This window comes from Podarcis muralis, chromosome 7 (assembly GCF_964188315.1).
Source record: "Podarcis muralis chromosome 7, rPodMur119.hap1.1, whole genome shotgun sequence".
NCBI lineage: Eukaryota > Metazoa > Chordata > Lepidosauria > Squamata > Lacertidae > Podarcis > Podarcis muralis.
The window spans coordinates 9085242-9110756 of NC_135661.1; the positions used below are offsets into that span (position 1 = coordinate 9085242).

Sequence of the window (25515 nt, forward strand, 5' to 3'; positions counted from 1 at the left end):
TGCGCGCGCGCGGGGGTCAAGGGTCAGGGAGCCAGGGGGCGGAAGTGGCTCATAATCCTAGGGAGCTGCGGCGGCGAAGGCGGTGGAACAACAGCAGGAGCCACAGCTGGCGCCTCAGGGGCGGTTTGGGCCTCTTTTCCCCTTTCCCCTGCCCCGCTCGGGCCCCGCGGGCTCGGGAGCCCCTCCAGGGCGGGCCCTATGAGTGTGTCGCTGGTGGTCCTTCGCTTGGAGCTGGCCGAGACTTCGCCCGTGCCGGGCGGCTTTCCTTACAGCGCGGCCGGTGAGGGGGCTCGGGGGAGAATGAGGGGGGGAACAAGCCGGGGGGGGGGGTGGAGAGAAAGAGAGGGAAGTCTCTGAGAGAGGGATTAAAACATAAATCTTTTTAAAATTCTACTACAGTGACCCCCAGTGTGTTTTACAAGAAAAAAGCACAACTTTTAAAGCACAGCAATTATTATTGTTTTATCCCCAAAGGTAGAAAGCCTAACCGAATTGTATCCTCTAGTTAAAAGGCGCTTATGTAAGAGCAGATGTCTCTGTAGGTGAGATCACACAGAGGTGATACCGGTTGAAGTAGATCATGTTGAGCAAGGTAGAGCAGTGCTCCCAAGTTAATGACAAGCTTCATATTGTTGCTCTTTACTATGAAGAGTTACTGGCATCGATCTACATAGAGCGTTATAATGTTTCAAATGAAAAAGGGCTCGCCCTCCAACAACAGTTGGAAAGTTGGTGTTACTGGTTTACTAATAAACCCTCTGGCAGAAGCCTATGTCAGAGAAGGTAATGCAGAGTATGTGTGCACAACACAGGACAAATCCCTTCCAGAATGTGTGATATGTTTGGGAATGCAGGATGTACACACGAGGCAATAATTCAATAATAATAATAATAATAAATTTTATTTATATCCCGCCCTCCCCAGCCGAAGCCGGGCTCAGGGCGGCTAACAACAATAAAACAGTACAAAAGTACAGCATAAACAACACTCTAAAATCATTCATTATAAAATTAATTCGGATCAAGCCACTGGCAACCATTGGGCCAGAGCTCCGCGAAGATTGCCGAGGGAGGGAGTCAGGCTGTGCCCTGGCCAAAGGCCTGGTGGAACAGCTCTGTCTTGCAGGCCCTGCAGCGTTAAAAGAGAGCCAGTGTGGTGTAGTGGTTAAGAGCGGTAGTCTCGTAATCTGGGGAACCGGGTTCACGTCTCCACTCCTCCACATGCAGCTGCTGGGTGACCCTGGGCCAGTCACACTTCTCTGAAGTCTCTCAGCCCCACTCACCTCACAGAGTGTTTGTTGTGGGGGAGGAAGGGAAAGGAGAATGTTAGCCGCTTTGAGACTCCTTAAAGGGAGTGAAAGGCGGGATATCAAATCCAAACTCTTCTTCATCTTCTAAAATAGGCAGTCACTGGTATAGAAGTGTGCCCTCATCTTCATCTGTGACATCTTAGAAAATGTAAGAAAATGATTAATTTCCCCCCTGGGTAATGCTACAAACTCCTGGTTTCTGCATATATGTCTGTCATTTTACGTGACAGATTGTTAATAACTTAATACAATGGCAAGAAGGAGATAGGGTCTTGTGCTTCCCCTATCAAACAGGGCCCTTTCATAATAATATTGTGATGGCAGTTTTCTAATTAAGCATCCTATCAATTGCTCTAACAGGAAAACCCGGATACCTGTGGTTACACTGCGTGTGTGTGTGTGTAATGCTTTGCTCATGACCTGATTTGTATCTACAAGTGCCTCTGAGATCAGCTAAATGATGTCACAGGTGTGTTGTAGCCCAAATGCAGAACCAATAGGAGGCCGGAAACATTTAATTATTTGTACTCCACCCATCTGACTGGGTTGCCCCAGCCACTCTGGATAGTTTACAACAAGTTTAAAGAAGAATGAATTAATAGGCTAGTTCAACTGCAATGGATATAATCATTTAGATTTGAAAGGGCGTGTTTGCTTTTGTTGTTTTTGTTATAGCTTGTGGATAGCTATTATAATAATACACATCACTGTTTTTGTTTAGCCACTGAAATGTCTGATGAGGAAATCCAGGAGAAATCACTAGCAGCTGCCACAGCCTCCTTAGACGGAAAGGAGCCTGTCGAGAAAGCAGCTATCATTCACCAGCACATTGGCCGCAGGGAGATGACTGATATGATCATTGAAACTATAAAGCCTGATGCAGGTACTGGTATGGTGCTTCTGGGCAGAATGCAGGTGCAAGTTTCTGCTTCGAGAAAATGTACAACTATCAGTGGGTGTCAGGCAGAGCCAGTTAACATGCATATGATAGCGTGAGCTTTTTCCTCTCTACTTAGCCATACAACAGGACCATTACTAAATCAGACTTGTTAAGTGCCAGAATGAACTAATTGACCAAACAGGAACACTTTGTTGTTCTTGTTACTGTCTAGGCTGGGGGAGAGGGCAGGACAGGAACAGACTTGGCTCTCGGCCCTTGTTTCTTAGAGACGAGGACATGCCCCAAACAGTGAATGGTTATGAGTCTGCAACTTCTGTAGATTTGTTTGCAAGATTGTTCTAAAGTTTTAAAGTATTCTTAGAACTGATGCCTGCCTATTGAAGGAGTAGTGATCAAGATGCCTTCCAGGTGTTTTAAACTACAACTCCCAGCATCTTTGACCATTGGCCATGTTGGCTTTGGTTGATGGGACTTGGTAGTCTAGAGGGAGTCAGAAAGGGAAAGCCCATTCTAATAATTCTACAATGATATGAAGGAGTATTGAATCAGGCTTTAACTTTCCTACCTTACAATGCTTTGAACTGCATGAAAGGACTTGCATGAGCATAACAGACCTTTCCCTGCCTGCCCTCCCCACCCCTTTGAGCCACTGTTCTGGGTTTTCCTGCAATCCTCTGGAGCAGGCTTTGGTTGTGGGGGTAGGGAGAAAAGAGGGAGGGGAAGTTCTGTTGCACATGCAGAAGTCCTTGTGCGGATGGAACACCTTCATTGGGTGCAGCCTTTTGTGACCAAACATAACCTGAGAAATGTTTCTAATTGCTAGGGGCTGCGTTGTGGTCTTTACCTTTTGACTGCTAGGTTAGAGCTGCAATCCTAAACACACTTATTTGGAAGCAATCCCCATTGGCACACTGGAGCTTGCTTTGGAATCAGTGTGCATGGAATTGAGCTGTCAGTGGCCTCTTGATCCTTTCTATGACTAAATAGTCTGGAGGACCAGTTTGCAAGTCACCTACTCAAAACAAAACCCTCAGATTGGTTTCACTGACTCTGTTGGACATTCTCCCGGGTTGGTAAATAGTGAACTGCGGCTTGGAAGTAGTCATTGATGTACACAATTTACAAAGGGCCCTTTCTGAGTAGATTCCCTTTATAATGTATGGAAATAATGTTTTAGAAGAGCAGTTGAATTTTTCACGCAGAAGTTTAAAGAATTTTAAAGATTATCTACAGAAACATTGTAAAATTAATGAATGCTAAAAGAATGTTGGAATGAAGTGATATGGCTTTAGTAGAAATGTTATAAGGAATTAAGTATAAATAGATCTATACAGTATTGAAGGAAAAATAAGGTTGAAATGTGTTAAGATAATTATAGGATAGAAAGCAGGGGAAGATGGAAGGGAATTGCTGAGATAATTATTAGATGTGGAATACAAAAAGGGAGGTGTGAGGAGGTCGTGGAAATATGTGAAAGAAAGAAAGATAAGATATTGGAAATTTTTTCTCTTTTTTCCCCTTTTTCTTTTTTCTTTTTTGCTTTGATGTGTTTTTAAACTGTTTTTGTTTTGTCTTGTTAGTTTAATGTTTTAGTGTTTCTATGTATTGTAATGTAATGTATTGTTTTTTCTGTGCTTTTTCTTTTTTGTTTAAATTGTTGTAAAAGTAATAAACATTATTATATATAAAAAAAGAATCTTTCACGCAGGCAGTGTCTGACCTATACTTTTCTTGATTCATGAAAAAAGAAGCGTTGAAAGCAGTGATGGAGGAAGGCAAAGCGTCTGAGGCATCCTCCCCCGATGACCGGAGTAAACATAATGGCCAAAGTGGGGGTGTTGGGACAGCCCTGGATTCCCCCTCGAAGCAGCTTCCAGACCAGATTTCCTTTTTCAGTGGAAACCCGTCAGTTGAAATAGTTCATGGCATCATGCACCTCTACAAGACAAAGTAAGGAAGTGCTTCTCTTATGTGGCTTGTGCGAAGCGGGTCACAGATCCAAGCCATGTATGGTTGTTGTGGAACTCCTGCTCCCTTAGGGGAAGGGCTTTAAGTCAGTGGAAGAGCACACGTATTGCTTGCTCAAATGGGCACTCTCAGCCTAACCTACCTCACAGGGTGGTGGTGAGAATAAAATGGAGAAAGGGGGAACAATGGGTACCACCTTGAGCTCCTTATAGGAAAAGTGTGATATAAGTCTAAGAAATAAATGAATGAATCAGTTAGTGGGTGCTGGGATAGGTTCCTCTTTTCCTGGAATGCTGGAGAACTATTGCCATCCAGAATAGACAATACTAGGCCAAATTCGGAACCTAATTCAAGGCAAATCCCTAGGTACTCTCTTAAATGTGATAAATCCAGTTCCTGGATTTTTATTTTTATTTATTTTGGAAGAGGTAACTCTGGTTTAGTCATTTTTTTAAAAGTGCAATTAAAGAAAGTAGCAGCAGGATAAAGTCCAGGGAGGTTATAATTGCCTTAACTGATGCTTTAAAAGGTCTGGGAAAGTGTTTGGGGGAAAGTTATTGGTTTGAAATATTTACTTACACTTTGGTTCAACATCTATTACGTTTGACAGCACAATCTTGCACTAGTTTCTTTACGGTGGTGGTTCTCTACCATTTAGGAAACTCCTGTTACCTACCGTATTTTTCACTCTATATGACGCACCAGACCACAAGACGCACCTAGTTTTTGGAGGAGGAAAACAAGAAAAAAAATATTCTGAATCTCAGAAGCCAGAACAGCAAGAGGGATCGATGTGCAGTGAAAGCAGCAATCCCTCTTACTATTCTGGCTTCTGGGATAGCTGTGCAGCCTGCATTTGCTCCATAAGACGCACACACATTTCCCCTTACTTTTTAGGAGGGAAAAAGTGAGTCTTATAGAGCAAAAAATACGGTATTTAGGAACCCTGTGCATTGCTACGCAGCCCCTGTATGTTGAAGAAGGTTCTGGGATATTTCAGGGTGCAAATCGGTTGCTCATATCTTGAACACTGCCCTGAGTCTTGGGCCTCTTTATGGACTTGCACAAATCAAGGTGTAATGCAGCTATTCCTTCAGCTGCTGCACATTGTAGGGCGGGGGCTGGCCATGGGTGGTTCACAGCCAAGGAATGCACACGGCAGATAATAATAATAAATTTTATTTATATCCCGCCCTCCCCAGCCGAAGCCGGGCTCAGGGCGGCTAACAACAATAAAACAGTACAAAAGTACAGCACAAACAACACTCTAAAATCATTCATTGTAAAATTAATTCGGATCAAGCCACTGGCAACCATTGGGCCAGAGCTCCGTGAAGATTGCCAAGGGAGGGAGTCAGGCTGTGCCCTGGCCAAAGGCCTGGTGGAACAGCTCTGTCTTGCAGGACCTGCGGAAAGATGTCAAGTCCCGCAGGGCCCTAGTCTCTTGTGACAGAGTGTTCCACCTGATCGGAGCCACAGTTGAAAAAGCCCTGGCTCTAGTTGAGGCCAGCCTAACTTCTCTGTGGCCTGGGACCTTCAAGATGTTCTTATTTGAAGACCGTACGTTTCTCTGTGGGGCATACCAGGAGAGGCGGTCCTGTAGGTACGAGGGTCCTAGGCCGTATAGGGCTTTAAAGGTTAAAACCAGCACCTTAAACCTGATCCTGTACTCCACCGGGAGCCAGTGCAGCTGGTATAGCACCGGGTGAATGTGATCTCGCAGCGAAGACCCCGTAAGGAGTCTTGCTGCAGCATTCTGCACCCGCTGGAGTTTCTGGGTCAGTCTCAAGGGCAGCCCCACTTAGAGCGAGTTACAATAATCCAGTCTGGAGGTGACCGTCGCGTGGATCACAGTGGCTAGGTCAGGGCGAGAGAGGTAAGGAGCCAACTGCTTAGCTTGGCGGAGATGGAAAAATGCCGCCTTTGTTATAGCTGCAATCTGCGCCTCCGTGGAAAGGGAGGTGTCGAAGATTACACCCAAACTCTTAACGGACGGTGCTGGCACTAATTGCGCCCCCTCAAGATATGGGAGTTGCCCCCCCCCCCCAATCCCATATCGTCCCGTCCCAACCACAGGACCTCTGTCTTCGAAGGATTTAGCTTCAACCGGCTCCCACGTAACCATCCAGCCACAGTTAAGTATTTATTGTTAAAGATAACAATAAATACTTAACAATAGTTAAGTATTTATTGTTAAAGATAACAATAAATACTTAACAATAGTTAAGTATTTATTGTTAAAGATAACATCTGCGGTCGCTTCTGCAGCTCTGAATACCTACGCACACCAGTGTAGAATCTAGGCAGCTATTCCCAGGTCTGAGCTCTGTGGACTATGCAGCAGTTGAAACAGGACGCCCCCTTTCCTTCACCCCAGTTTATTTATCCTCCCCCAGTGGGCTGTGTGCACACAGCCAGAGAGCGCTCCTACATAGAAACTTTCTCTCTGCATCCCTTTTCAATTCCTTCCTGGTTCTGGGAGACAGTGGCCTGCCTGTTCCTGACATCAGGTGGGGAACACTTTTGGCTCCACAGGTCAGGTACTTATTAGGATCTGTCTAGGGCAGGGGTCTGCAACCTTTAAGACAAAAAGAGCCACTTGGACCCGTTTCCAAAGGGGGAAAAAACTGGGAGCCGCAAAACCATTGCGACATTTAAAACAAATATATCTCCGGAGCCGCGATCTGACAGCAGGCGGGAAGGTGACGTCGGGATGGTGCGTGACTAACGCACGCACCTCCCCCATGCGATGTCACAGCCAGTACAGCGCCCGCCACAGTGGGGAGTGTCGGGGCGCACAATGCGCCTCCTCCCCTCGCTAGTATCTGCCCCGGAGCCGTGGCAAAGGTGTAAAAGAGCCACATGCGGCTCCGCAGCCGCGGGTTGCAGACCCCTGGTCTAGGGGACCAAATTTGACCACCTGTCAAAGTACCTTTCGTGCCAATCTTAAAGGGGAATAAAGGTAAAGGTACCCCTGACCATTAGGTCCAGTCACGGACAACTCTGGATTTGTGGCGCTCATCTCGCTCTATAGGCCGAGGGAGCCGGCATTTGTCCGCAGACAGTTTTCCCGGGTCATGTGGCCAGCATGACTAAGCCGCTTCTGGCGAGCCAGAGCAGCGCACGGAAACACCATTTGCCTTCCCACTGGAGTGGTACCTATTTATCTACTTGCACTTTGACATGCTTTCAAACTGCTAGGTGGGCAGGAACAGGGACCGAGCTCACCCCGTCGCGGGGATTTGAACCGCTGACCTTCTGATCGGCAAGTCCTAGGATCTGTGGTTTAGACCACAGCGCCACCCACCTTACAGAAACTTTTGTGAGTTTCTCCCCCACCCCTTTCCTTTTAAGTTCTCATTCTCATGCTACTCTAGCACAAATATTTGCGCATCAGACACATGTATCCAGTGGTGCATTAAACCATGAAGTCCGCTGATGGGCATGGTTTAGGGGAAATGGCTTGGTGGGCCAGGATTGGCCCGCAGGCTGGCGGTTGCCCACTCCTGTTGTAAAAGAAGATCCACAGTAGCTCGCAGCTGCCTACCAAGGAAGCCCGTCTTCCTTTGCTAATCATCTTCTTGATGAACTTGAGATGAGCCTTTCTGCTGTACTGTTTGTTATCACAGCAGTGATTTTCTGTAATAGGTAACCAGGTTCAGTGGGGTTGACAAACCTATAGTGAAACAAAGTTACAGATTAATCCAGAAGTATCCAGCATGATGTCAGATGTTTTGGACTCCAACTCCTATCAGCCCCAGCCAATACGGACAATGGCCAGGATGATGGGAGTTGGAGTTCAAAACCTCTGGAGGGAAACCACATTGGGTTAATTAGTGCAATTTTGCAGGAAAGTGACAGAGGTAATACATTTCCTCTTCAGAAGACCCTGTTATACAAATTATCTGTACTGTGGGAGCCTTTGGATGAAGTAGATCCGTAATACATCTGTGCTTTTTAATTAAGGCTTTCACTGGTGGGTTGAGGCTTTCGAAATGCCGGTGAACGTACTGACCATTCTAATTCCCATGCAGCAAGATGACCTCCTTGAAAGAAGACGTTCGGCGCAGTGCCATGCTGTGTATTCTCACGGTGCCTGCCACGATGACCAGCCACGACCTCATGAAGTTTGTGGCTTCCTTTTATGACGTCATCGAGCACATGAAGATCATACGAGACTCCACCCCAAACCAGTACATGGCCCTGATCAAATTTAGTACACAGGTAAAAAGCCAAGAGATGAAATGTTACTTTGGCCAAAGGGGGGGGGGGACAGTTTTCTCCAAGTACACAGTGCTTTCAAAAAATGCTTTAGAAACACCTAGCTGTTTCTTCTTCCCAGGATGCCAGAAGTAGTGAACAAGATTCGCAAGCACACTTTTACCCCAGCAAAAATGAAACAAATTTTAAACCCAAGTAACCACTGAACAGGTTTAACCATTCACTGAGTCACATTCAGCAGTAAAACCTATGCTCTTCTGCATGTACCTTCCTAAAACTGCTGTTGTGGAGCACCTGGAGGCAGCCCAGAGCTACTGGAGGCCATTTTAGGTTCATAAAGGTCTGTGAGACCCACCACCAGCTCATATGCCCAATATGCTGTCTTAAATGGTTTAACTGGTTATGCTGTCCATGGGTACCTTCTGTGTGATTGTTCTGACGGCTGGAGAACCTTTCACCAACTGGGTGCCCTCCATGTGTTTTGACTACAACTCCCATCAATCTGAAACATCTGGAGGGCACCAGATTGGGGAAGGCTGTGTTAGAGTGTTAAGACTTTTGAAGGGGAGAGAGTTACCGTATTTTTCGCCTTATAGGAAGCACTTTTTCCCCTCCAAAAATGAAGGGGAAATCTGGGTGCGTCCTATGGGGCGAATGCAGGCTTTCGCTGAAGCTTGGAGAGCGAGAGGGGTCGGTGCGCACCGACCCCTCTCGCTCTCCAGGAATTCAGGAAGACATCCGCAGCCTAGGCAGCCCTGCGGGAGGTCCCGCAGGGCTGTCTAGGCTGCGTATAGCAGCCTGCTTCCCGGAGCGTCGGGCGCCCTGAAAGCAGAGTGCCCGGCGCTTCGGGAACACCTCCGCAGCCTAGGCAGCCCTGCGGATAGAAGCCTGCCGCCTGGTGGGCGGGGCGCCCTGAAGCAGAGCGCCCCTAGCGCTGGGCATACTTCCGCAGCGTGGGGAGCCCTGCAGGAGTTCCCCGCAGGGCTCCCCACACTGCGGATAGCAGCCTGGTGCGCGGGGCACCCTGAAGCAGAGCGCCCCTCGCGCCGGGCATACAGCCGCAGCATGGGGAGCCCTGCAGGAGTTCCCCACAGGGCTCCCCACGCTGCGGATAGCAGCCTGGCGCGCGGGGCACCCTGAAGCAGAGCACCCCTCGCGCCGGGCATACAGCCGCAGCGTGGGGAGCCCTGCAGGAGTTCCCCGCAGGGCTCCCCACGCTGCGGATAGCAGCCTGCCGCCCGGCGGGCGGGGCACCCTGAAGCAGAGCGCCCCTCGCGCCGGGCAGACATCGGCAAGCCCCACAAGCTCGGGGGACAGCAGGGAGGCGCAGCGCCGCCATCCTGCTGTTCCTCGACCTGGTTCGGTTTCCCCGACCTGTTTTAAAACAAATTTAAATTTCAAAATTAAAACAAAACGTATTATCCAGAAACATATCATCTTTATTTTCCCCCATTTTTCCTCCCTCTCCCCACAAAACCACCCCCACCCCCGACTTCCCTCAGTTCCAGTCTTTGATTTCTCTAAAAATGCTGTTTTCTGCATGTTACACAGTTGTATAGATCCTTTAGCTGATTATTATCAATAAAAACTTTGTGAATGTTTATTCAAAGCCAGCCAATGAGTCCAGTTCGCTTTGTTGCATCTTCAAATACTTTGTAAAGGGTTCCCATTCATCCTTAAAGTCACAGTTATCCTTGTCCCGTAGCTTGTATGTCAGTTTTGCCAGTTCTGCATAGTCCGTCAATTTTTCTTGCCATGATTCTTTAGTTGGGGTTTCTTCAGTCTTCCATCCTTGTGCCATTAAAACTCTCACTGCCATTGTCGCATACATGAAGATGTTTTTCAGCCAGGAGTCAGTTACTAGACACAGCACAAGCAGTTTGCAGTTGTCTAAAATGATTCAGTTTGTATGTTTGACTTGAAGCACTGACTCAGGTGGGCTTGGGGGATTCTGAACGAGCATTAAGATGGCAAGAAGCAGGGAAGCTGGAGGTGGGCTGTCTCCAATAAAACCTGACCAGAAAACACATACAAGTATTTCATGTGCATTTGTGAAATTAGGATTAGAATATAGCAGTATCCATATATGGAAAATCCCAGGGTTCTTAAAACTTGAATCTGGGTTTTAAACTTTATTCTGGCACCTATAAATTTTGTATCTTACCTATTCCTTGCTTAATCTTGGTGCTGTACAGCTCCAGGTGCTTTCAAAATAAACATTTGCAGCAGCATCTGAGCTTTCAGCAGAGTTAGGATATGTGCATTATAAATACTTGCCGTATTTTTGGCTCTATAAGACGCACCGGACCATTGGGGGGGGGGGGGAGAGAGAGAACAGGGGGAAAAAAATTCTCCCCCTCTCTGCTCAGCGCCCCTTCAGTGAAGTGGTAGGAGAAACGGAGCCCCTTCCATTTTTCCTCCCGCTTCGCTGGAGGGGCGCTGCGCAGAGAGGGAAAACTGTGCAGCGCCTCTCCAGCGAAGCGAAGCCTGGGGAGCAAGAGAGATTGGTGTACACCGACCCCTCTCGCTCTCCAGGCTTCAGGCGGCCATCTGCAAGCCTTCGGAGCGCAGCGGGAACTCCTGCTGCGCTCTGAAGGCTTGCGGATAGCTGCCTGAAGCCCCCGGAGCGCAGTGGGCCTTCCCTGCGCTCTGGGGGCTTCAGCGAAAGCAACGCGAAGCCTCCGGAGCACGGGGGGAGCTCTCCCTCTGCCCTTCGGAGGCTTCGCATTGCTATCGCTGAAGCCAAAGAGCCTGCATTCACTCCATAGGACGCACACACATTTCCCCGTCATTTTTGGAGGGGAAAAAGTGCGTCCTATAGAGCGAAAAATACAGTATTTCCTTTTTTTTAAAGTGTTCTAAATTCTGAGGGGACTGTGTGAGCACCACTGGCTTGGGAAGTAATCTCAGTTTATCTCCTATTGGCACAGGTGCCTCTGTCCTGCTGTTCACTGTAGTGGGCTGTGCTCTCTCCATCTAAACAGCTCGGTCTCTTCTCCTTTGCTTTAATTGTAGGCAGATGCCGACAGCTTCTACATGACTTGCAATGGTCGGCAGTTCAATTCCATAGAAGAGGATGTTTGCCAGCTGGTCTACGTGGAGAGGGCAGAGGTCTTCAAGTCAGAAGACGTAAGTTCCTTCACACTTTTCCAACTCTGGCATCCTCTCAGGGTCCCAGGTCCCTTCAGCCAGCTGGATGCAGCACCTCAAGGTTCCAGCAAGAATTGTGAATGTCTACAAAAGAACTTGTCTCTGTCTGTGTTCTGAGGAAGTCTGGGGAGAAGATCAGTACAGTGGTACATTGGTTGTCAAACGTAGTCTGTTCGACTCCCAAAACTGTTCGAAAACCAAGGCATGGCTCAAGCAGAAACCATGTCGGATGTTTGGCTTCTGAAAAACGTTTGCAAACCGGAACACTTACTTCCGGGTTTGTTGATCATTGTTCACTGCCCAGGACTCTGCTTAGAGGAAGAAAAGCTGATTTGTTCGACAACTAAGCCATTCGAGAACCAAGGTACCACTGTAATTGGAGGGGGTGGGATTGGCATATTGAATGACAGACTCTCCACCATTAGTGATCTTCCTGTACTGTATGCAGTCGGTGGAAAGCATTGAGTGTGTTCCAGGCATTTTGTACCATCTAAAAGGTGGAGTAAAGAGCTAACAATGACAGCAAAGCCAATGCAGGGCTCTTGCGGTTTATTCCCATAAGCTAATACATGCATAAAGGTAAAGGTAAAGGTACCCCTGCCCGTACGGGCCAGTCTTGCCAGACTCTGGGGTTGTGCGCCCATCTCACTCAAGAGGCCGGGGGCCAGCGCTGTCCGGAGACACTTCCGGGTCACGTGGCCAGCGTGACATCGCTGCTCTGGCAAGCCAGAGCCGCACACGGAAACACCGTTTACCTTCCCGCCAGTAAGCGGTGCCTATTTATCTACTTGCACCCGGGGGTGCTTTCGAACTGCTAGGTTGGCAGGCGCTGGGACCGAGCAACGGGAGCGCACCCCGCCGCGGGGATTCGAACCGCCGACCTTTCGATCGGCAAGCCCTAGGCGCCACCCGCGTCCCTTGCATAGGGAAGACAAATAAGGAATAGAAAATAAAGACAGAATCATGTTAGTTTATTAAATCTATTTAGAAATCTGCATCCCGTGTAAGGCTGATGATTTAGCACCTACAAATGAGGAATAAATAAGTACAGTGGTACATCGGGTTGCAGACGCTTCAGGTTACATACGCTTCAGGTTACAGACTCCCCTAACCCAGAAATATTACCTCGGGTTAAGAACTTTGCTTCAGGATGAGAACAGAAATCGTGCAGCGGCGGCACAGCGGCAACAGGAGGCCCCATTAGCTAAAGTGGTGCTTCGGGTTAAGAACAGTTTCAGGTTAAGAACAGACCTCCAGAACAAATTAAGTTCTTAACCCGAGGTACCACTGTATGAGAAATGGAAGCCATATATGCACCAGGTTTAGCCTGAACTTTAGCTAATCTGACACTGGCTTAATTTTTTCCATCAAAGCTGTATCTCCAAACATGATCTTCCTGTTTTGTTTTGTCAGGCGGGCTTTTGTTTCTAACCTGGGCTCGGTTTTTTGGGCACTACTGCTCTGTGTGCTGCCATGGATGAGCACTGCTGTTTTTGGCCTCTCTATGAAGTGGCTGGTGGGCTTAGAATCCCCTTTCGCTATTGAGAAGGCGAGAAGAAGAATGGGCGGAAATGAACACATTGCCAGTGTAAATATGTGTTTGGTTGCATGTGCCATCGAGTAGCACCCTGACAAATCTGGATGTGCCTTTTTTCTTCCTCCTCCTCCTCTGCAGGGGGCCAGTCTTCCTGTCATGGACCTGACTGAGCTCCCCAAGTGCACTGTCTGCCTAGAGAGAATGGACGAGTCCGTCAACGGGATTCTCACAACGCTTTGCAACCACAGCTTCCACAGCCAGTGTCTGCAGCGGTGGGAGGACACCACGTAAGAAGCTCTCTTCATTCTGGAGTATTGCCGGGGAGGGGGGAGAGAGAGAGAGAGAGAGAGAGAGCTGTTTGCGTGCCTTTCCCAGTTTTGTTGCCCTTCCAACATCTAGCAGTGGGCCTAAATGTGAGGGTTCCAGAAAACCTGCCAGTGCCCTGAGTTAGGCTGAAACTGCCATCATCCATGATCCATTGCCCTGCTGCCTGGGGTGGACGAGATCAACAAGTCCTGGAGGGCTGTAGGTTAAACAAACCTCCCCCAAACTGGACTTGGTTTGATCTAGTGTGTTCACTTGACTTTTTAAACAAATCATGTTACTTTTATGGGCTATATAAACACCAGTATTTTTAGTCTGCACAGTAGGGCAGGTCCCCATCTAAAATAGTCAACAGTTCATAACCCGACACTGCCGCAAGTGTTCGAGGTATGGTGCCTGCCTATAGATCAGTTGCTGGGGAGAGTGTTGTTGTGCCCGGTTCCTGCTTGTCGGCTTCTGAGAGGCCACTGTGAGTACAAGGTGCTGGGACTAGATAGGCCTTTAGTCTGATAAGGGCTGCTCTTACGTTTTTTTGTGAGGTGGAAAGGAAGAGAAAAAGCACTTGGGCTTAACAGCCGTGGGGGTACAGAATGATGTGGTCGTGCTCATGGCTTCACGGAAGAAGCCTTCACTTATGCACATACACTTGGTGATGGGATGGATGGATGGAGGGCAGGGCTTGGACCAAAGTAGGTCTGGGTTTCAAACTCCTCCTTGTGCCACTCGCTGGATGACCTTGGGCCAGCCGTTCTTTCTAACCTATTTTACAAGACTAGCTTTTGGCATATGTGCCCTACCCTCCTCCTCAGGTTGTAAGAGTTGCTACAATAATAAGAGAAAATTAAACGTAGGGACACCGCTTATGTGATTCCCTGACCTAGGATATAGGGCAAGATAAAATTACTGAAACTGTTAAAGATGACGGCGTACCCTTTTGGCCAAGGTGGACCCGATTTTCAAAAGCTCTTTTTGACCACGTTGTTGCTACTTTTTATTCCCTCTGCTTCTGTTTGTCTCTTCAGCAGTGAGGGTTGCTTAGTCTAACCCATGGGTAGGCAAACTAAGGTCCTCTTGTTTCTTGGATTTTGCAGCACTGAGCAGGCAAAGTTTATAGCAGCATAGAGCCTGGTGCATGGGTAGGCGAACTAAGGCCCGGGGAGCCGGATCTGGTCCAATTGCCTTCTAAATCCGGCCTGCGGATGGTCTGGGAATCATCGTGTTTTTACATGAGTAGAATGTGTCCTTTTATTTAAAATGCATCTCTGGGTTATTTGTGGGGCCTCCCTGGTGTTTTTACATGAGTAGAATGTGTCCTTTTATTCAAAATGCATCTCTGGGTTATTTGTGGGGCATAGGAATTTGTTGCTTTTTTTCCTTCTTCAAAATATAGTCCGGCCCCCCACAAGGTCTTAGGGACAGTGGACCGGCCCCCTGCTGAAAAAGTTTGCTGACCCCTGGTCTAACCCATCCCATATTCTTAGCAGATTTCTTATATTCCTGCCCTGGCTTTCTCTTTTAAGTTACTGAGTTATCTAGGAAGTGCTTAAAATGGCTAGAGCAGGGATAGCCAAGGCAGTGCCCTCTGCAGGTTGCTGGACTCATGGATGCTGGCAGTCGTACTTCAGCAGCAGCCGGATTTGCCCTGCACCTCCCACAAGTTAATCGGCCTGGATTGTAACCATTTCTCTCTCCCCTGCCTCTTCCAGGTGTCCTGTGTGCAGGTACTGCCAGACGCCGGAACCTGTGGAAGAGAACAAGTGCTTTGAGTGTGGAGTCCAAGAAGTGAGTGGGCACAGAACAGGGGCAATTTTTATGCTGATACTTGTATCGTCTGCAGCGGGGGCTGTTTACAGAGGGAACCATTCGCTCCAGGCTAACCAACCCTGAATGCACTTTTAAATCTCATTGGGAGAAGGGTTGGAGTAAGGAGGGATCAGAAGACGCAGAGGGTGTCCCCACCCAACTGCAAATGGTTCATGCAGTTGCTTGAAGAAAAGATAAGCTAAGAAAGAAACAAATTTCCCATTTGCTAAGGCAAACTGGCACATCTGTAAAGTCTTGGGTGCACTGGCTCCCGGTGGAGTACAGGATCAGGTTTAAGGTGCTGGTTTTAACCTTTAAAGCCCTATATCGCAATAGGACCCTCGTACCTACGGGACTGCCTCTCCTGGTATGTCCCACGGAGGACCTTACGGTCTTTCTAATAAAAACATCTTGGAGATCCTGGGCCACAGGGAGGTTAGGCTGACCTTGACCAGAGCCAAGGCTTTTTCGGCCGTGGCCCCGATCTGGTGGAACGCTCTGTCACAAGAGACTAGGGCCCTGCGGGACTTTCCTCAGGGCCTGCAAGATGGAGCTGTTCCACCAGGCCTTTGGCCAAGGCACAGTCTGACTCCCTCTCTCCTAACCCAATGGTTGCCATTAATTTGATTCTGAATTGATTCTAGAGTGCATTTTAATTAATTGATTGTGCAATTTTATTTGCACTGTGCTATTTTTAACCTGTTGTTAGCCGCTCTGATCCTGGCTTTGGCCGGGGAGGGCGGGGTACAAATACAAAATTATTATTATTATTATTATTATTATTATTATTATTATTAGGCACCTGATAGGCAAGCAGGACCTGCCCCCCTGGCCCAGCTTGCCCCAGCCCACCTTTGAGTGTCCCTCTGTTTCTCTCGGTGCCCGACGATGGGATCCTTTGCATGTTTACTCAAAACCCGCTATTCCACTGTTCGTTGGGACATTGCAGCAAGGGTATGGATTGCGGCCTGGGTTGTCTACCTGCTTTTTCTGAGCTTCAGTACAATCCTTTTCATGCAGAACCTGTGGATATGTCTGATTTGCGGGCACATTGGATGTGGGCGCTACGTTAGCCGGCACGCCTACAAGCACTTTGAGGAGACGCAGCACACCTACGCCATGCAGCTGACCAATCACAGAGTCTGGGACTACGCTGGAGGTATTTCCTCTACCTGACACTGCTTGAGGAGCAGCCATTGCTGAGCCTTAAATCTGTGCTTCGGCATTTAGCTACCGAGCCAAACCTGCCTCGTACCATGTCAGGCTCTTGGCCCTTCTAGGGAAAGTGGACCATCTACTTTGCATGTGGGAAGTCCCAGGTTCAGTTCAAAAGGGAGCTGGGAATGTCATCAGTCTGCATCTGAAACTCTGGAGAGCCACAACAAGCCAGTGTAGGCAGTACTGAGCCGGACAGAACACTGTTCTTTGTTCTCGTTAGAAGATTTTTATTAAAGTTTTTCACAATACAGTAAGATAATTACTGTGAAAAAAGAGTACAGAGTCCTTTCCTAAAGGCAGTTCTCAGCCCCCACCACCCACAGAAGGTAGGCACCCCTCCCAGCTCTTACCTGGGATCCTCCCTTCCTACTCCCAGCCTCTCACCCAGGTAGGCCAACATTGCCCTGTCTCCCACCCAGGGACCTCCATCAGCCATGAACCACCCCCTTGAGTACACAATCCCTGGACATTAGCAAAGGCCCCATACATATGACTCGAAAGAAAAAGAGAGATGCAAAAATGGAAAAGGAAAAAAATAAGAGAGAAAAGAGACAGAAAGCAACAGACAAAAGGAAAAGTAACATTACAGAAAAGTAAAAAAGACATTTGATTTTCCATCTGCCAGTTACAGAAAAAAAGAAAAGATTAAGACATTCAGTCCATGATAACACCCGTCTTTTCTACTTTCTGTTAAACAGTATTTCTTTTAAGTCAGAGTGTCTCAGAATCATTCATTTCTTTTTCTCACAAAAAGTCCAAGAGGGGTTCCTGAACTATTATTATTACTGGTAAAAGTCAACCATGTTCTTTCTTTGATATTAACTTTACCTGTGTTAATTCTCACCACTCTTCCTCCATATAGAATAATAGTAAATCCTTCCATCCGTGGCCGTGTTATAAAATCTCCACTGCAATCAAATATTCGGATAATATTCCATAATTTCCCCCCTTGTTATATATTCTTTAATTCATGCCCAGTTCCGTATGTTCAAATTACATTTCCTGTTGTGTTTATGATAGTATCACAATCTTCTCCTCTAGAATCTTCCATTTCTTTTTTTCCCCAGAGACAGTATCATAAATTCTGTAGTACAGTGGTACCTCGCAAGACGAATGCCTCGCAAGATGGAAAACTCGCAAGACGAAAGGGTTTTTTGAGCTGCTTCGCAAGACGATTTTCCCTATGGGCTTGCTTCGCAAGACGGAAACGTCTTGCAAGTTTGTTTCCTTTTTCTTAACACCGTTAATACAGTTGCGACTTGACTTCGAGGAGCAACTCATAGCACGCGGTGTGGTAGCCTTTTTTGAGGTTTTTGAAGACTTTGGTGATTTTTGAAGCTTTTCCAAAACTTTTCCGACACCGTGCTTCGCAAAACGAAAAAAATCGCAAGGCGACAAAACTCGCGGAACAAATTAATTTCGTCTTGCGAGGCACCACTGTATTGTCCTCTGAATTCTCTGCAAATCATATGCAGAATACTTCCTCTGGTGGAACTGAAGAAAGACCAGGACTGAAGTTTCCCCAAAGTTCAGTAGCAGAGCACCGGCTTTGCTTGCAGAAGGTCCCTGGTTCATTCCCTGGCATTTTCACATTGGGTGGGAATATCCCCTGTATAAAACCCTGGAGAGCCAGTGCCAATCAGTATAGACCACCCTTTCTCAGCCTCGAGCCCCCAGATGTTTATTATTATTATTATTATTATTATTATTATTATTATTATTATTATTATTATTATTATTATTATTATTTCATGTCCAGGCTAACCTACTTTTTATTTAATGCAAATTACAGTACCAGTTAACTATTTCCAAACCAAGTCACACAGAACAAAATGTATTTACAAAGGAGCAGAAGCGAGGAGGCAAAATAATAAAACATTAAGCATACTCTCCACAAAAAAAGTTTATATTTAAAATGAAAAAATTAATAAGTCACAGAGGCATTCAAGTAGTAATAATGTTATACAGGTTTTGCTTCTTCTTTGAATCAGGACAGCTTTGTACGTGTATGCAATAGTTTGTATACAACCCACAGTCCATTATATATAGATTTTATATATCTGCTTTTAAGATGGAAGTGATCACGGTAATTGTGTGCACAAGCCCAAGTGATCAATCAGCAACATAGTAACAAACGCAAATTTTACACGCAAGCATATTATTTATATATATAAAAGTTCATTTATATATAAAAATTGTTTTTTCCCAAAAAAAAAACACCCCAAGAACAAACAACACAAGGAAGAAAAAAAACACGTATCTCAATTTAACCCTTTAGGTACAAGTCTTTATTACGCCTTTTCATTTTGCTTTAATTGCCTTGTCACAAATGAAGCAAGATATTAGCCTCTATAGAAATATTGGGAATTCAAAGGTTTTCTGATGTATACACCTGGCAAATCCCCCAGATGTTTTTGAACTACAACTCCCATAAGCCCTGACCACTGGGCAAGCTGGCTAGGAATGATGGGAGTTGTAGTCCAACAACATCTATGGATCCAAGGTTGTGAATGGCTGGTAATACTATAGACAATACTGAGTTAGATGGAACTTTAATCAAGAAGGGTCCTGGGTCCTGTGGGACAATTGCAGGAAGCAGGTTGGCTGAGCTTGAGCTGGCTAGCTCGGCAGTGCAGCCATCTTCATTACCAGGGCCCCTCCTATAGGGTGAGACTGGAAGTAGCTGAGTGCTCCGCCTCTGAGATTCACAACAGGGTGGGCTTGTTGTATGGTGGGCGTGGGTAGAATTGGTAACTGAATTTTACTCTTGCTTTCTGTATCTATTTGTAATTCCAAATAGGAAATTGGAGCTAGTCAGTCAGGGTTGTTGCATTTGTCTCTCTCTCTCTCTCTAGACAATTACGTCCACCGGCTAGTGGCCAGCAAAACAGACGGGAAGCTAGTTCAGTATGAGTGCGAGGGGGACATATGCCAAGAAGAGAAGATCGACGCATTACAACTAGAGGCAAGTCCACATTGGTTTTCTTCCCCTCTTGCTTTTGCACATTCTCTCTGGCTTCCTTAACGGTTGGTGCAAGTTGGGTGGGTAATGCAAAGTAACCCAAACGAATGGAGACAACAGGCAGCCCTCTGTTTACGTGTGAGCTTGAATGGCACTCGGACAACGGAGGCCGCAGGTCCTTTCCAGTTGCAAGCTAGCTGTTGAGTTTGTGGGAATGTCAGGGCAGAATGCTAGACCCATGTCAAATGCAGGAACGGCTCTCCCTGTGGAATATTGCCTTCTCATTGCCTCTTCTTTCCTTCTGAACACAGTACTCTTACTTGCTGACAAGTCAGCTGGAGTCCCAGCGTATATACTGGGAGAACAAGATAGTCCGAATAGAAAAGGACACGGCTGAAGAGGTGAGTTTCTTATGGGCGCTAGCGGCACGTTCAGCTCTTCCGAGGATGGCAGGTTGAAGGAAATGCTGGTAGTGGAGGGAGGCTGGGCAAATTGGTGATACTGCTTTTGCCTCTAAAGTTGGTCCAACAAGTTGGCATCTTCTCTGATGGTCCTGAGTTCGGGGGTGAGAGGATTTTGGACGGAATCCTAGACCTTTTTACCCAGGCCTTTTGGGGGCAGAGGATGAACATGGCATGAGTGTACCACCCCCTCTTGCCACTGGCTAGCCATGGTTTCCCATGATTTCAGATGGGGTTCTTTCCCAGCCCCGCCTGGGGATTGTACCTGGGACCTTCTGCAAGTAAAGTGGGTGCTTTGTCACTGAACTTTGGCCCTTTGCATAATGCACAATAGAAAAGGCTCCCCCAAAAAGACCAAAAAGGCTTACAATCTAAAAACACAGAACCCAAAAGGAAAATGGAGAGGGAGGGAGGGAGGGAGGAAGCTCCAGTTCAAATTCTTAGGTTTTTTTTACGTAGTTCTTTGTTGTCTCTCTTCTTGAAATTTCTTCACTGACTCCCCCAGGAAATGGCCAGAGTCTAGGAATCACTCCAGAACACACAACCCTTATGGAGAGAACACCCAGTTAGACTTTGGCCTGCTTGAAAAGTGCCATTTTCTCTTTTTCTAAAAACAGATTAACAACATGAAGACTAAATTTAAAGAGACGATTGAGAAATGCGACTCCCTCGAGCACAGACTGAATGACTTGGTCAAAGAGAAGCAATCTGTCGAAAGGAAGTATGTGCTTTGTGTTGTGTTTATCCTTAAGAAGCCAAAATCATGTGCAGTCAAACCACATTGGGTTCAATGGCAGGTGGGATTACCAAAGTCTTTTTTCCTGGACGCTTGCCCCTTTTTAAATGTTTTTAAATTGTTTTGCCGAGCACATGAAAAGCCGAATGCGCATGTGTTGCTGGCCTGCTGCATTCATAATGAAGTACCGTATTTTTTGCTCTATAAGACTCACTTTCCCCCTCCTAAAAAGTAAGGGGAAATGTGTGTGCGTCTTAAGGAGCGAATGCAGGCTGCGCAGCTATCTCAGAAGCCAGAACAGCAAGAGGGTTTGTTGCTTTCACTGTGCAGCGATCCCTCTTGCTGTTCTGGCTTCTGGGATTCAGAATATTTTTTTTTCTTGTTTTCCTCCTCCAAAAACTAGGTGCGTCTTGTGGTCTGGTGCGTCTTATAGAGCAAAAAATACGGTAAATAAAATTACCTTGGCATGGCCTCTGGGACTACTGTTTGATACCCACATCCTATGGAGTAGACTCTGAATGTAACATAGTTCCCTCTCCTTCTCTGCCCTTCAGGTGCACCCAGCTAAACACCAAAGTGTCCAAGCTGACCACGGAGCTGAAGGAGGAGCAGGAAATGAACAAGTGCCTGCGAGCCAACCAGATCTTGCTCCAGAACAAGCTGAAGGAGGAGGAGAAGCTGCTGAAGGAGACATGTGAGCAGAAGGACCTGCAGATCACGGAGGTCCAGGAGCAACTGCGGGACGTCATGTTCTACCTGGAGACACAGCAGAAGATCAATCACCTCCCCGCTGAGGCTAGGCAGGAAATCCAAGATGGACAGATCAATATTGCCATGGCATCGTCAGCCGGCTCATCGGCGGGGGGTCCCGGGAAGTCTTCATCCCGGAAGGGTAGAGGCAAGAGAGGCAAGTGAGAGATGAGGTGGCCGCAGCTGACCTTACTGAAACTGGCCACAGAGGGGTGGCCGGGGGCGGGGGGGCTGAAGGAGAGTCGCCTGTCAGGTGAAGCAGGCGCAAGAGTCTAGCAAGGGATGAGCGACCAGTTTGCAGAGCCTTTCCTACCCCAGTGCACTAGCCAACAGCCATTGGCAGCCCTTAAAATGCTCTTTCCCTCTGCTGGCTATCTAGCTACTCATAGGCACTATGTAGTGACTCCTTGGCTGTCTGGCCGTATTTAGCCTCCCCTTCTCTGCTGCATAACCTGAGAACACTGTGTTCAAGTTTTAGATGTTTGCTTGAAATCATACTTTAAACTAAGTGCAAAAAAAAACCAAAATGACAAGAGCCTTAGATTTCTTTTTTCCCAGGGGGGGGCGCAGGAAGAGACATTGTGGCCTTGCGCCTTCTTTTTTTGTAAGCTAGGAGTACGCCCGGACCCAGGCTCCCTTTCCTGATTTTGAGGCACCTGGCTGAAAGCACATGCAGGCAGTCTCTCCTCTTGGTAGGTGTGCGCTGCAAAGTGGCAGAATTGCCAGTCGAGCGGGGAAGTTCTGCTCGGCTGGAAAGTTTTGTGCCAGGAGCCTTGCTGAATGTTGGCGTTGGAAGAGCTCCGAGGTGTTGGGTGCAAGAACTGCATCTCTGTGAGATGCATCATTTTTGAGGCCTTTGTCCTAAGCCTGTCCCCCAGGTTGTAAAACTTCTGGGAGGCCTTGGCTGGTGAATCATAGACGGAGGGCTGAGTTAACGATGAGCATTGTCCAGACTTTGAAGGGCTGTCCAGAAAGCGAGGGAGAAATCTGCTTAAGGGATGGGAAATGCACTGAAGGTTTGCCTTGTTGAAATCTCAGGTGCTTAGTAGAAAGGTTGATGCTTGCATCAAAACAAGGACCTGCTGGCTAGGGAGCTTTCTGGGAAATTGCAAAACTACCACGCTGGGTGTCCCCGAGTTCATTCACAATGCCCCAGTTCCTTGTGCTGCACTGGAACTGCATCCTCTCCCTGTCTTCTTCCAAATGCCCCTCCTCTTGACAACCAGTGTTTTCTGCCTTGATACCTGACTATGCACTGCACGTGAACACATGTGACCAGACCCTGAAACCTGCCTTGAGAGAAAGAGAGTGATTTAGAGTGGAAAAGCTGTGTGCATGTACCTAACCTGTCCCATGCCACTGCTTCTTCACTTCCTAACCGCTCCCCATGTCCCAAGTGTGTGTTTCCGCTGTGGGGTTCCACACATGTGGTTTTCCTTGCAACTACCTTGGGAGTTGGTTATGTGTGTTTGTGTGTCAATTCTATTTTAGTTAGCCCTTAGCAGGAAATAGCAGAATTTCAGCATTCTGTGCAGAATGAGCTTGTCTGCAGGTATTTAAGAAGCCAACCCTCCTCCGTACAAAAGAACCCTGCTCAGGGGGTTCTAAGGACAGAAACCAAGTGGAGGTGGTCAGAAAGGGGCTGGAAGACCCTCTGCCCCCTTCAGACGCCTGCATTTTAAGCAAACCTCGTCTCTTGTTTGCTAATGTCTGTGGCTGCCCTAATGCCCTCTCGACATCTTAAGAGAGCTGTGAATAGGTAGGTTCTGCCTGCAACCTGAGCACTGCTTTGGGTCTTGCCCCCACCCCTCCAAATGGCACATTTCCTCAAGTGAAGACTTTTTGCCATGCCAAATGTTGCTCTTTTGCCTTGTCCGCGGCGACTTTACACTCAGCAGCAAGCGTTGCACACACCTCAAGGGCTACGACAATTTAAGGCCCTGGTGGTTTTTTTTGTACAAGCTTTGCCTAGATGGAGGTATAATGAGTGCTGGCCCTCGCTGAACAAACTAGAGCCACAGGGCGAGATACTGGCATTGGTAGTATTCTACTGGCTGGATTGAAAATTGTAGTTTAAAAAACAGCAACAACCTACAAGTTTCCGCTAACATGCTTATGTTTTGCTTTGAAAAGGGAAACAAATGCATCCACCCCACCACCAACTTAACATAGGCCTATCAAACTCACTTGATGCAGTTTGCCACCTGCAGGACCAGATTTTTATCAGCTTTAGCTGACTAGTAGTTTTCTGAGCTCCTTGCTGCTGACTCTTTTTGATCAAATTTTGTAGCACAAATGTATCTGTTAAAAAAAAAAGTTCTGTGCACATGCATTGTACAGTCTTGATACGATAATTTTAAAAGCTAAATGGTCAGTGTACCCGTCTTCTATAGAAACGACGCTACTTATTTTTTGAAACAATCCTATTTTTGCACTTGGTTACGCTTGCTTCGTGATCTCCTCTGTCCTCCTGGGTCCCCGAAGTTAGGATGAGGCTTGTGCAATATTGGTGTGCTAGGGAAGGGAAATTCTTCATCTGGGGAGAAAAGTTCAGGCGGAAAGAGAGGGCGCGGTTTAAAAACCACTAAGTCCATGTCATATAAAGATGAACCTGGGCACCAAGAGTAATTGTTTGAAATGTGTTACTTATCAGGGAATCTTTTGGAAAGATCAGCGTACGCTCAGCCTCTCCTTGGCATCATTACTTTCCTAATTTCAGGGCTCGGAACAAGATCTGGATTCTTCCCTGAGAAGCCTTTCATTTCCTCTGAAATGTTTTTCTTCTTCTTAGTTTCTAGTCCTAGAAATTGAGGATAATTGCTTGACGTTTTAAGATGCCACCTGTGCTGTGTTCGAACACTGTTAAATCTGCCAAGCTTTTTGCCCTGCTGAGCTAAGAGCAGTCAGATTTATTCAGAGGATAGACTGGAGTTTGGCTGACACTAGCAACACCTATAGATTAATATGGGTGTCTGTTATAATATTATATACTGTAACATCTGCAATGGGACTTTATTAAACTGGATTAAAATATGCACAGCGGCCTTTGTGTATGTGCTTCCCTTGGATAGCAGATTTACTAATATCTACGATGATTTGGAAGAAGGTACATTGAAGTAGCGAGCTTCCACACTAGGGGTGCTGCTTGTCACGTGGAGAGACAAATCCGCCTTTTGCTGAGTCAGACCATCTAATTCACTGCTGCCTAAAACAAGGGCCAAAGATCCTCCAGCCTGTAGGCATGCGCCCTGGGGAAAAGGGGTACAGGTATCTTTTTTTAACATGTTGGTCAAGGCTGTTCCAGAGCAAGTGAAGCAGTTCTGGAATGCCTCCTGTCGAAAAGTCGTACGTTCTAATGCCTGCTCTAGTGGATAAAAGCCTTCCCACATGGCTTTATCGATCCTCTGTTCATAGGTGGCTTTTGAGAGACGACCAAAGTGTCAGTTACCTCTAGACCACGGGTAAAGGTAAAGGGACTGGTGACCATTAGGTCCAGTCGTGGCCGACTCTAGGGTTGCGGTGCTCATCTCGCTTTACTGGCTGAGGGAGCCGACGTTTGTCCGCAGACAATTTTCCCAGGTCATGTGGCCAGCATGACTAAGCTGCTTCTGGTGAACCAGAGCAGCGCACAGAAACGCCGTTTACCTTCCCGCCAGAGCAGTATCTATTTATCTACTCATACTTTGACGTGCTTTCCACCTGCTAGGTTGGCAGGAGCAGGGACCGAGCAACGGGAGCTCACCCCGTCGTGGGGATTCGAACCGCCGACCTTCTGATCGGCAAGTCCTAGGCTCTGTGGTTTAACCCACAGTGCCACCCGCAATTAGCGCAACAAAATGTCTAGGCACCATTTCCCCCCCCCCCCATGGGATTTATTATTGTTAATATTAATTTCATTTCTATACTGCTTTATTTTTTAAAGAGAAAAAAATCTCAAAGCGGTTTACAACACATTAAAACATCAAACAAAACAATCCAGAATAAAGCAAATTCAAGTTTCAAGGAAAGTGTTTTAGAGCCTTCTCTAAGTGACATTTTGCTTTTCCCATAATTATGTACTTATTTATATATATGCCCCATAGCAGAAATACTCCAGGAAGCTAGTGTGGTGATGTGGGTGTTAGACTAGGACCTGGGAGATCAGGGTTCAAATCCCCACTCAATCATAAAGCTC

General features: G+C 47.0%; 1 protein-coding gene across 2 annotated transcripts; it reads left to right on the forward strand.

The window, feature by feature from the left end:
- Positions 1–31: 31 nt before the first annotated feature.
- BRAP (BRCA1 associated protein) lies at positions 32–24376 on the forward strand. Of its 2 annotated transcripts, none has more exons than XM_028741311.2 (12): positions 32–280; positions 2032–2193; positions 3960–4161; positions 8214–8403; positions 11416–11529; positions 13226–13374; positions 15118–15193; positions 16235–16373; positions 19288–19397; positions 19706–19795; positions 20473–20576; positions 21146–24376. In XM_028741311.2, the coding sequence occupies exons 1-12, from the start codon at positions 199–201 to the stop codon at positions 21504–21506; spliced, it is 1779 nt and encodes a 592-aa protein (XP_028597144.1). In that variant the 5' UTR covers positions 32–198; the 3' UTR covers positions 21507–24376. The 2 variants fall into 2 exon arrangements, with proteins under 2 accessions (XP_028597144.1, XP_028597145.1); XM_028741312.2 differs by having other exon boundaries at positions 60–280; positions 3963–4161.
- The last annotated feature ends 1139 nt before the right edge of the window (positions 24377–25515 follow it).